We start from the raw sequence: 12,990 nt of genomic DNA, 5'->3' as shown, positions 1-12,990 counted from the left end.
CGCCTGGCCTCAGATTAAAGTTTAAGCATTTCCATTGGGGAGGGTATAGTAGTAACTCGAAGATGCATGTGGTATTTTAACCTTGGCATTGTCCACCTTTCCCATTAGGAAGGATTAACTCTCTGTTCTCTTGATCCTTTCAAATTTTGCCATCTCAGACATCTGATGAAAGCAGGAGATTTAGGATAACCACCAAATAACAATGAAACCCTAAAGGAGCAAGGGCTGGTATAGAGCACCACAATGTCAGGAACCCAAACTCCTTTCAGCTGAGCTCTCTGGGTTCTGGAAGAGGTATGAAAATATTCTTCACACAAGGACATTGTAAAAGCCATAAAATTGTCCACCATCTTAGTCTTTTCTTACCTAAAGTTTTAATTCAATCCACTGGAATTTTTTTTTTTTGTCAAGATTTTTCTGTAGATTTTTAGTAAGGAGATTTTCTAACACAAGTTATGGAGCAATAAAAGGCACTGGCCTTTATCCTCCAGGTCTCAGGAGCCATCTTGCTCCACGTAGCAGGAAAAACAGAAAGGGATGAAGAAAAGGCAAAGGGATGCATAATAGCTATGTTTTAAGGTCAGTTTCTAGAATATGCCACGAGATAATGTCTGTTTTTGTAACCCACTGCACAGAAGTTGATCAGTCTCACTGCAAGTGAAGCTGGGAAATTGTCTTTGTTCTAGGTGGCCCAGTGCCCAGCCAATAATTCTAATAATTAGCACTCACATGGTGCTTATTACATGCCAGGCACTGTTCCAGTGTAATAAGAAGGCTAATGGTTTACTGGGCCAGGGATTGACATGATATAGGCCACATTATGGAAATAAAAACAAGAGTGGCTATCATTTTACCGCCTGTTAGGCACTGTGTTACATGTCATATATATGATACCATCAGTCTTCAGATGCCACACTTTCCACATTTTATAGTTGAAGAAACTGAGAATAAGGGAAACTAAGAACTTGCCTGAGGGCATAGAAGTGGTAAAGTAGAAACCAAGAATTTGAACAGGAATTTGGATTAAAAACTCTTCCCAATGAAGCACTTGCCCATGCTTGAGGAAAAGTGGGAAGCAATTAAATGTTGGAATTTGGGCTCTGGAGTTAAATTGTCTGTGTTTGAATCCCAGCTTTACCATTAGTAGCTCTGTGAACTTGGGAATTTAACCTAACCCTTCAACATTTCAAGTTTCCTCATTTGGAGAAGGGAATAAGGTTATCCTCATAGGATTGCTGTAAGGAAAGGGTCCATGTAGAACACACAGCATAGTGTCTGGCATGTAGTGAACATGTGATAAACCTTTACTTTATTATTGATTATTGTTATTATTAGTGCTAGGGGTATTTTAAATAGCACTTTTGGGGATAAAATGGATAAAAGGTAAAAACAGATGGACCATCTAGAAGTCATTGCAATGATCACAAGGTGATGGAATTTAGGAATGAGTAGAGACAGTAGTACAAGATATAAACATTTCACTTACTATGAGAAATACAAGAAGCTATTCTTATTAACTTTTTATTCTCTGTTTCTTACTTTGACCAAAATTGGAACAACATATTTACTTTGCCAACATTTCAGGTCTTAGGTAGAAGAATATTCACACATCAAAGGATTTTTATGACTTGTTCAAGAGCTAGATAGCCACTTCTTACAATACAAATTATTTTTAAGAATTTAAACATCAATTTCTGAGACAGGAATGTTCAGAGAAATATTATTTAAATGCAAAAAAGCAAAAATAAAAGTTGCTTAGCATATGAATAAGGGATATGTGAAGCCGTATTGCCCATGGATTCCAATAATTCAAGCATTTTTAAAAGTAGTAATTAAATTGTAATTTATCTGGAATAAGCAATTATTATGATAATTCTAGAAAGTTCTTAAAAAGCAGACAGCTAGAAGCCTAAAGCAGTTAAAACAGGAACTTTTTAACAAAGTCTGTGGCTAAGAAGCAATTTTTAGAAATTCCTTTTACTGCCATATAACTTGTATTAGAAAATTTCCTTATTAAAAACCGACAGAAAAAATCTTGACAAAAAACTCCAGTGGGCTGAATTAAACCTTTAGGTAAGAAAAGAATACAGATGGTGGACAATTTTATGGCTTTTACAATGTTCTGGTGTGAAGAATATTTTTGTATCTCTTCCAGAACCCAAATGTAGGAATTTGTTCCATAGATGCTGGAATTGCAGTTTTTGGAATTTAGTTTTCCAACAGAAAGGAAGTATCACAGAATGAACAGTAAACTAGATTTGCCTTAGGAAGACTGATTTTTAAGTCTCAGCGTGAAATGGCCCATGTTGGGTCTCTTTCCCCCTCCCTATCCCAGGAACAGAGGTTTTTCACCCCACCAGGGTTGGAACTGAGGGGAGTATAAAAGTGCTCTGTTACCTGGTGCTGTACAATGAAGTATCAATGCTCTCTGGACATGGCAAATGTTCCTCATGAAGGGGCTTTCATGTATACTTTGAAGACTACCTTGTCAGGGACCTCTTACCTGCAATTCCCTTAAAATTGTGACTATTTCCATTCCAGCTGTTCATTTGAATTTTTTCTGTAGCCCCTAGGCCTTCAGTGGTCCTCTCCCAGTTTTCTTCCACTGCTCTTCTAGGTAGCCCTCCTGAACAAGGCTTAAGGCCTCCATATTGCTAGCAACCTCATGCTTTCTCTCTCTATCTATCTATCTCTCCCTCCCCCTCCCTCTCTGTCTCTGTCTCTATCTCTCTGTCTTTCTCTGTCTCTCTCTCCCTGAGACAGTGATCATGTTGTATTGAAATGGTCTGTTTCCATTCTTTCCCCAAATGTCCTGAAAACTCTTCAAGGGAAGGCATAGCATCTTATTTCTTGTAGCCTTCCTACTTACTAGAACACCCAACAGATACTGCTCAAATTAATGAAATGCCACATTTATACCAAGATATTTGATTTTACTACCTGGTAAGTGTTTATACATTTTCTGCTAAGTAAGATTAACAATGATCTGAGGTGAATGTACTAGGAGATGTTATACAAGAGACAACGGTATGGGCTTTGTTGAATTCTCTCAGCTGTCCCAAATGTTTGCTGAGTGTCACTTGCTGGAAGGCTCTGGATCTGGCTACAATGTCTTTATTAGGAGTTCTGTCAAATTAAGTATTCCCTTTAGAATTTTCTGAGTAAAGAATTGCTATTTTCAATACTGTTAGAGAGTTCGGTTAACTTAGCTACCTTAGTCTGTAGCTTTTTTGCATTCTCTAATTTATCTTCTTGAAAATAAGTTCTGTTCTGTTGTTGACTTCCCACACTTTATACTTCATTCATCCAGTAAACAGTGAATAAGCACCCACCAGTTAAGGGAACCCCTCAACCCTCAACTCGTGCCCGGGGTTGAGGGGAGTCATGCTCTTAGTAGTGGCAGTTTTGAGTGGGAAGGAGGGGTAGGCAGAGAAGGAGTTTGGACTTGTTCCAAAAGTTCATTCCAAGGACAAGAAAACTTTTCCCAATATTGGCCAGAGTTGGGCAGATCCAGAAATACAGGACAGTCTAGAATTCCTGGGATTACTGTGAATCTGAAAGACAGGAACTCAGTGTGAAAAATCTGAGATGAGATTGTCATCTCAGATTGTGTGAAGACAATCTCGTCTCTCCAAAATCCTTAGAAACTAGAATGGCTTAGATTATTGGAAATCAAAACCTTGTAAATGGATAGAGAAAATAAGAACCCCCCCCTCAAGTATTAAAAAGAATACTTAAAATGCTTCCAATCTGATGTAAAGAGCTTAAGTTGGAACTAGACAAGCTCTTTCCATTATTTAAAGGATTCTATGATTTGTTGGTACAATAACTTAGAGGTGTCATATCTACTTCCAAATGACAAATTTCTGGAAGTTTATTGAAATGAAATAAAAACATACAAATATAAAGAATCAAAACAAATTTATATTTTGAAGAAATCTGATTTTAGTGTTTAAAGCTAATTAGTACATTTTATATATCATAAAAATATTTTTAGTATATTTTCATGAAAATGCTGTAGACTTTTGCCTATTGCCCAACAAAATAGCTAATAATTCTTATATTTTTGTTTTCAGCCTATTCTTCAGAACAGCACTTTAGTAGCTTCCTGAAAAATGAAAACAACACAAAACAATTTTTAAGTAGCAATAGCATATAGTATAATTTAAAATATATTTCATTAATTTTAACTTTTCTCATTTTTATGGTATAGTTAGCAGTATTTCCAAGTTTACCCATTTAATGTTAGAATCAGTAATGGTTTTTTTGTAGAAACTTATAGATTGTGGTGCTTATACAAGATTGTTTTATTTTTTATTTTTCACATTCAAAAATACACATTTAAAATATAAGGTATTTTATTTAGTGAAACTTCATGATCCTCTTAAAAGTAATATATTATTCATTCAGAATGCAAAGTTATAAAAGAACCCGGCATTTTAATCTATTAATGGTGTTTAAATTTCTTATATTCTAATTGAAAAATGGTAGTTTATTTAGTAGCAAAGAAGAAGCCATTGATTAATCTTCTTATCTGGAAAAGTTCCTGGAAAAAACTCAGGAGCTATATGATTTACTAATTATTTGAGAATAGAATTATATTAATTTGGTAAAGTACCGAAGTTGTCAGGAGTAAGCAGGATGAGAGTCAATAAAGGTTTTTGCACTTAATGAGGCAATGCAAAATGCACAAATATATATTGAGCAATATTTAGCCAATTAGACCTTATATTTTAATGCTTCTGAGAAAAAAATAAAATGAATTAAAGAAATGCTTGTCATCCTATTATAAAATAAACAATTGGTCTTACTTTTATTACTATTCTGGAGACAAGAAAACTGGCATAAAAATAACATAAACCCCCTTGTCTATATTCAGCTATAAGAGGCCAGGACAAGGTCTCTGCAAACTATGCTTCTCCCTTGACCGCTGGACTCCAATTAATTTCTTCCATTAGGAGAGAAGAAAGGATTTCCTTCTTCTTGTTTTCTGGCTATTCATGAGACCCCAGTAGATTGTTTCAGCCTCCAGTTTGTTTTGTCACTTCCAGACCCAGCCTTACTATGTCCTCTGATCCTTTATATTTAAATTTAAAATCTAGTCTTGGCTTTTATTGCTCAATATGCTTTAGTATTCTTCTAAATTGTTACCCCACCTCAAATTCTTCCTCGACTTTATTATACAGTATCTCTTATGTGATGTTTTTCACTAACGTGTCAGAAACTCTCCCCCATCAAATGAATTGCAAACTGATTAATATGTTCCAATCAAAGCTCTTTACAATTTGCCCACAATACCCCTACTCAACATTTCCCCTTAAGTCAGAGGTAAAGACTCAACTTTCACTTTCAAGATTTAAAATCAATTAAACCATATTTTTCGTACTTATAATATGTAAGGCATACATAAGTGCTCACAATTTGGTGATGAAGATAGATTTGAATATAAGCTTAATACAAGTATATTACAGAAAGGACTATAATAATTATATAAACACAAAGTGCAATTGGAGACCAAGGGAGAGGAGAATTAAATGTAGAGTGGGAAGGAAGAAGGGAAACCTGCTGGATGAGGTGGAATTTCAGCAAGACCTAGAAGGATGCTGTGAGAGGTAACCTTGGTGAGTAGAGGCTGGCAGCCTAGGTATAGATATAGGGAATATGTAGGGTGGAGAGAATTCTTTCTGGAAATGATTTGGTAAAAGGAGGGAGTCTTCAAATCTGTTTTCAAGATCTTTGATGTTGATTATATTTTTTGCATGTAGTGAGGAATAGTTGAGGATTTGAGATTCCTGTTAGCATTACACGACCTTAAATCTGACAGCAATGTGGAGGATAGGCAAAAATGGCACTGGCATTAACTGCGGGTGGAGAAGTATGTTTGTAAGGAGATGATGAGGAATTCTGTGCTAAACATGTATAACTGAAGATGTTTTATTCCACTGCCATTTTTTCCTTGCTCCTATCATGTCCCTGTTCTTGAGTGCCTTTTTCCTCCCTTTCCAAATCTTATACATTTTATACAGTCCCAACTTTCATGTGTTGCTAATGCAGTGATATTTGCAGTCTTCTCTAATCATATAGGGACGTCTCCCTTTTATCAATCTCTCTAATATTCAATGTCTCTGTCTGCCTGTCATTCCTGGTACTAGCACCTTTATTATCCTTAGTGAAACTATACCTCTGCCATTCTCAGTACCTTACCCCATGTGACCAGGCCAAGCTAATTAGAAAGCTGTGGCCACAGTGATTTGTTCAGGAATGGGCATGTGACCCAAGCCAGGTCAATGACATAGCTTTGGGGCTTTTCTCTGGAACTGTTGGGAAAGAGGTTGTTAGCTCTTTCTGTATTGGTTGATGGGCTGGTAGAAGATGTTGGTGTGTACCTTTGTAATGAAGATTGGGGTGGTGAGGAGTCAGCCTGGGAGTGAAGCTAACACCAAAGAGAGAGGAGCCAAGAGAAGAAGAGACAGAGGTTCTAGAAGATATCATCTGAGTCCTTAGATCCAACTGTTTGAGAAACCAGACAACTTCTGGACTTCTAAGTGATCACTTTACTAGCTAGATCAATTCAAGCTAAGAATCTGCATCTTGCAACTCAAAAAGAGTTCTGATATGACCTGCACTTTTGTTTCACATTATTTATTTATTTATTTATTTATTTATTTATGTACGTATTTATTTATTTATTTTGACAGAGTCTTGTTCTGTCACGCAGGCTGGAGTGCAGTGGTGGGATCTCAGTTCACTGCAGCCTCCACCTCCCATGCTCAAGCGATTCTCCTGCCTCAGCCACCTGAGTAGCTAGGATTACAGTTGCGCACTACCATGCCCGGCTAATTTTTTTATATTTTTAGTAGAGCTGGGGTTTTGCCATGTTGGCCAGGCTGGTCTCCAACTCCTGACCTCAGGTGATCCACCTGCCTCAGCCACCCAAAATGCTGGGATTACAAGTATGAGCCACTGTGCCCAACCTTGTTTCGCCACATTCTTATAGACCAACATGTAGTGAATAACATTTTCCATAGGTTGTCTTGTCTCTGCCATTGAGGCTGTTACTTTCTCTTTGTGCACACAGTGATATCATGCACAAGAGCTGTGCACACAGCCTTTATCCAGTAAACACTGGTACTTCAACATGTGGAGAAATAATGTATTAATGGACTGTACTTACTTAAAGTTATATTCAAAGTTGAAACTGCAGCCATAAATATTTCCAAGACCCACATTCTTCCAATCAGGCAGCTAATTACTACAGTCATTATCTGGGCATATGTACCCACAGTTGATGCTTTGCTGTTGCTGCTGCTGCTGCTGCCACTGCTGCTGCTACTACTGCTGCTGCTGCCACTGCTAGAGACAGACTCTGCCAGCAGGCTGAAAGTTCTGGATTCTACCCCAACAACATTATCCAGTATAAATTCAATCTTATAATTTTTTCCTGGAAAAAAAAAGCATCATAGTGTTTGATTTCCTTTATGTTTTACTTGTTTTCATACAGTTCACATTTGATTTTCATTGACTGTAAAACACTATATAGATCCTGATGAAATATTTTTGAAAGTTGAGTCAAATAAATTAGTTTAAGTACAGACAAGTATAGACAGGGTCTCAGAGTTAGAAGAGTTATATCTGCCCATTAACTGAACAACAGGGAAGCTGGGTAGATCTTCTTTCTGCAGCAGCAGTACCTGCTTCTTAGAGCCCCTTCCTAGTGCCCAGGACTGGACAAAAACTGTTGGAAATGAGGGACAATAGGGAAGAGAGGTGAGGGTGTTGAATCTCAGTTTCATCCCTTCGTACTTGACCTAGCAGTAGAGAAGCATCAGTCTCAGTTGGGGGAGGTGGGGATGGATACTGAACTTTTTATTTTGAAAAATTTCAAACAAGAAAAGAGTTGAAAGAATAATACAGCAAACAACCATATGCCTTCCATTAAGATTCAAAAAACTTTTACCATGTTTCACATTTGTTTGAAGTTAGATGCTATTTTTGTATTACAAGGCTGTGACCCTTTTTCCTTATTCCAGGTAGACATTTTAGAAACATTGTTACTTGTGTTTAGAATGTAAAAATGTTAAAGAGCTCATCCAATATTATTTAATCTCCAGGTTAAATCTTCCCACAGTTTTGAATAGGAGATAACCAATATATTTTTCCTTCCTATAATTTCTTTTGGGTCTATGCTATCATTAATAATAGTCACCACACAGAATAGCGTTTCTAATACTTGTACAGCCCTGTAAGTTTTTACTCATCTGTTTTCTGTATTGTTTTTAAAAAGTCATTCCTGTTTTCATTCTTTTTTAGGAAAAGAATATAATTAGATCTTGATCACATCTGTGGTTTCATGAACAATTGCAATTCATTATATAACTTTCAGGATATATGGGCACTGTACTATAGAATTTTCTGTCACTGACAATTCCTGACAATGGTGTATTAAAATTTTTTTCTTTTTGCATTAAAAAATCTGAATTTTTGTGGCAGGTGAATTTTTTTATTAATTTTTTTGATGAGCAAATAATTTAGGGTAGTTCTTTTATTTTGTTTTTCTCCTCCTGAAGTACTGTGAAGAAGCCCAAGCTAGCCTTATGGAAAGACCACATAGAGGAGAATTGAAGAACCCAACCAAAATCCAGAATCAGGTCCATAGAGATATGACCTCAATCAAGCCATCTTAGCCAGCTCTAGCTAATAGAAATTCCCAGCTGAAGCTGCAGACATTGGAGCAGTGGTGAGCTATCCTGGCCCAAATTTCTGACACACACAATTGTGAGCAAATGAAATGGTGTTATTAGATTTGGGGCTGGTTTGTTTCATAGCAACAGAAACTGAAACAAACACTAAACATTACATAGGACGCTAAACAAATATGTCCCAGTGTCTGTTAGTAATACTCTCCTTATCTAGGTTGGTTAAAGATGCAGATCCTTTTTCTCCCACCCATTTCTCACATCACCATTTTCTGTGTTAGAAACCACAACCTGTATCTCCTCTACCCAAGTACCCTGCTTTGCTCTTTACGGAGCTATATGTAGAAGAGGGGTGCTGTGCTGTCAGGCCGCAGTCCGATCAGCAAGGGGATTTCCTTCAGTGCAGTGACTGTGGGGGTTAACTGCTAGAAAGAGTCAGTGAAAGATATTTTGTTAATTTTCTCACTAATGCTTTGTTGTTATTCTAATTTTACTGTGGTTAATCTACAACTGGCTAATTGATTTAAAAATAATGAAGAGATTCCTATACTTGGCTTTCCTTATTGTACATAACCAGGGATGCCACACTTGATGAAGAAAAGAGGAGAGAGAGAGGAAGAGGGGAGGGGAGAAGGAGAGGGTAACAGAGAGGACAGAGGGGGAGGGAAGGAGGAATGGAAGGAAGGACAGAAGGAGGGAGGGAGGAAGGAAGGAAGGAAGGAGGGATGGAGGGAGGGAAGGAAGGAAAGGAGGAAAAGGAAACACATAGGTGAAGAGCACTGGCATTTCTCCTTGGCAAGTAAGACAGACCCTCCCAAGGGAAGCTTTGAATTCTGAAAAAAACTTAATGTATGAAAGAAAAATGCTTAAATTATTATTTTGTTGCCACAGTAAAATGCCAAAACCTATTTTAGTGCTTTAGTGCTCCAGTGATCCTGGGTACTTTTGGAACATTGTAGTTTGAAGACCTTAGTCACAAGGTTGGTTCTTTTCCACTGGATACTTATTGGGTCCACCCTCATGAGGAGGTGAGCAAACTTCTTTTCAGGTAGGATTCTTGCCAGCTGCCTCATTTCCCATAAAAAAAAATTCCATTTGGGCTGATAGTTAAAAGAATTTAGCTCTGTTCTAAACCAGAAAGCAGTGGGACACAAGGTACTTGTCTAGGAGCATACCACTGAACTAATTGTCATTTAATTATTATCAAACATTAGGCTGAGATATTGCTGCCCAGTAGGCAGACTGAACATATCTGGCTTAGGGCATTATTAAAGCATGGAGAAACAAAAATTCAGGGAAAAAATTGGGGAGAGGGGTGCCACTACATAGCCTTTTCAGAAGTTAAGGCCTCTAACTATCTTAAATAGGCCCTGAGTTGGGACAAACAGAACAATGGAGGCCTTTCTCAAATGTAAGCGGTTTATCCATTTCATTCTTTTAGATACTCTACATTCTATCACCAAGAGAGATCTGTTCGGGGATATATCATCTGGACCCTGGTAGAATGGTTTTTACCAATCAGAGTTGTGTCATCAACCTATATGAAGATAGTATAAAAAAACATAATTGTGGCAGTGATGGCTGTATTTACTGCACCGATGTTGAAGATATCACTTAATACAGATTAATTGTGCACACTTTCTGAAAAATAACAGGAGACATTTGTTCTGTTCTCAGAGAATATTATAATTCTCACAGCAACTGATCTGTTTAGTTGATGGGTACTGTAAATTATGATAATGCTCATTTTCTCTCTTGCTTTGGCTTTCAGAAAGACCATAGCCAACTTTCTAGCCCAACTCTGAACTCCTCCTTAAGACATTAAAGTTATATGAGCCTACCTTATCCTTTCTTTTATTGAATTTGAAAATCTGTATGTTAATTTTTCTTACTATAAATGTAATACATCTTTAGTGAGCAAATTTAGGAAAGTATACAAATGGATAAATCATGATATAATTTGATTTCCTTAATTTTTATTTTAATTTCTATTTATTTCACATATTAAATCTACTCTTAAGCTAGACTAAATATTTTCTGAAACAAGGCAAAATATAGCATTCTGATGTCTATAATTTATTGACCAGAGTTTTACAGAATGCTTTGTTCATTAAAAGAACATTATAATTGTCTCTATTTATGGCTATATATGTGAGGATCCAAAATAGTGCACCCACCTGTTCTAAGGGGAGTAAGGTCTGTGTAGTTGGCCCAACAGCTGCTAAATGGAATTGTTGTATTTCCACTAAGGCCATTGACTTGGTTATTATTGGAGTCCTTGAGTATGGCCCTCAAAGTTAGTGCAGTAATTCCAACTGATACACAGTTACCCTAAAAAAAAAAAAAAAGTAGATAATTATAACAATTGTCCTGTTTCCATGCTTTTAAAAATATATGCAAAACTTTATTTTTAAAAATGCCTCATTATAAATTGAAAATCTGCAGAAGCTCCTTATTCCACACAAAGAGTTCATAAACCTGAGCAGCAGAAGTTCGTTTAACATAAACATTTTTAAGACATTACAAGATGGTATCCTTGGATATTAGTCCAACTTCTAAAAGGGCCGTGTGATCCTCAGGCTGCCAGCACACCAGGATGAGTGAAACTGGCTCATCCTTCAGAATTTGTAGCTTAATTCCTTCACTTAAGTAAAATTTTGAGTTGTGACTTACGTCAGAATCTGTTGCCTTTACCGAAGGCTGCTGAGGAAATGGCTGTCCCGGCTGTGCTGCCACCGGCTGAGTGATCACTAAGAGTGAGGACACGAAGGCCACGTGATGAACAGGAAATGCAGACCTTTCAACTGGCTGGGCAGTCACCTGTGAATGCACAAGGGATGAACTGGTTTCTTCATGATAAACTACATTCAGCAGCAAACTCATTTTAGCCAGGCTGAGTATAAAATATTCATTATTTATTTTGGAATATGTTCAATATGGAAAATTAATATAATTACAATATTTCCTCTATTAAATTTATGAAGCATTGTTATAAATATGCAAAGCAAAGCAAATTTGTAACCAATACACAACTTTTGGAAGATATGCTCCTTTGTTCAAACAACTTTATTATCATTTTAGCGAGCCTATAAAAAGTCAACAATAAATAAGAAAGACATGCCTGCTAAATTATTGTTTTGAAATAGAAACAGAGAGTTAAAATAAGAAATAAGTAATGATATTTTAAGTCCCCAAAAATGCATTTTTTCTAGTTGCATTTTCTTACCTTAATCCACCCAGAGTCACTTGGGCTGGGGAGGGGATTAGTAATAGACATGGACGAAATGTTAAATCCAAGGATACTACTGATGTTTCCTAAAATTACAGCTTGTCCAAGAGAACCAGCAATTTCCTGGAGTTCAGATAATTGCATCTGACCTATAGGGAAAAGTATTATGACATTTGGATTATAAAAGTATAGAACTGTGAGAACACATGAGAGTTTTTCACTTTAGCTTTCTTTGCATTGCTCCATCACATTATAGAATTCTAAGGCTTTCTAGTCTTACCTGAGAAAAACACAGCAGTCATATTAATGAGGGGAGGAAAAGGAAGAACTCAGGAGAATATATTTTAAGTTGGAATTAAAGGAAAAACAAAGGTAGATAAAACAGATACAAGAAAAACGAATGAAAACATAGTGGGAGAATATATGTCTCTTAATTTAATACTTTCTCCTACCAATCTTTGTTTACCAATGAAGCATTATCATGCATTTCTATGATCATGTGTCATTTTAAAAAATAAAGTGTTAATTTTGGAATGGAAGGATTGTTAGAATCGATCATATTATGTGTATGTATTAATATATTAGTTGCTAAAGTTATTAAATTACTAACCAATTGTTACTTGCTTTGGACATTTGACAATTTTCAGTTACTTTTAACACTACATATAGTTTCTGTTCCCCTTTTCTAGCATGGCAGGTCTGGGGTTTCCTCTTAAACCTTCTGCCCCCACAGTGCTCCTTACCTTAAAAAGTGGTACCTTAATGCACCATATTTCTTTTTTCAGAAGCCTAGTAGTTTTGCCTAATCCCTGCTCCTTCACCTCTCCACTACACCACATCTAATCCATTACCAATTTCTAACTCTCTCTGTCCCTGTTGTTAAAATCCTAATTAAAGCCACATCAGCAGGGTTACTAAAATCACTTTTAAACTGGCCTCTGGAGTCAGACTGATCTTTTAAGAAACAACTGTAAACCAGGATAATGTTTTGGTGTGTTGCAGGCCTTGCTAACCCCTTGTTCCTAGGTATCCTGTACCTTCTATATTCAGAGTCATGCCTTAAGG

At 36.7% G+C, this 12,990-nt stretch overlaps 1 protein-coding gene across 1 annotated transcript in view; it reads right to left on the bottom strand.

Annotated features, from left to right (window-relative positions):
• Positions 1 to 496: 496 nt before the first annotated feature.
• PKHD1L1 (PKHD1 like 1) overlaps positions 497 to 12,990 on the bottom strand; it is a 171,545-nt gene continuing 159,051 nt past the window's right edge. Inside the window, exons 74-78 of the mRNA XM_063709440.1 lie at positions 11,923 to 12,074; positions 11,370 to 11,516; positions 10,874 to 11,027; positions 7,175 to 7,441; positions 497 to 3,554 (exon numbers count right to left, since the gene is read on the bottom strand). Coding sequence (XP_063565510.1) covers positions 3,544 to 3,554; positions 7,175 to 7,441; positions 10,874 to 11,027; positions 11,370 to 11,516; positions 11,923 to 12,074 — 731 coding nt within the window. The 3' untranslated portion in view covers positions 497 to 3,543. The remainder of the gene's footprint in view (positions 3,555 to 7,174; positions 7,442 to 10,873; positions 11,028 to 11,369; positions 11,517 to 11,922; positions 12,075 to 12,990) is intronic.

The sequence above is a fragment of the Gorilla gorilla genome, chromosome 7, assembly GCF_029281585.2.
Source record: "Gorilla gorilla gorilla isolate KB3781 chromosome 7, NHGRI_mGorGor1-v2.1_pri, whole genome shotgun sequence".
In the NCBI taxonomy this organism is placed as follows: domain Eukaryota; kingdom Metazoa; phylum Chordata; class Mammalia; order Primates; family Hominidae; genus Gorilla; species Gorilla gorilla.
The sequence above is the reverse complement of the archived record's forward strand: the minus strand, read 5'-3'. Positions and strand labels throughout refer to the sequence as shown.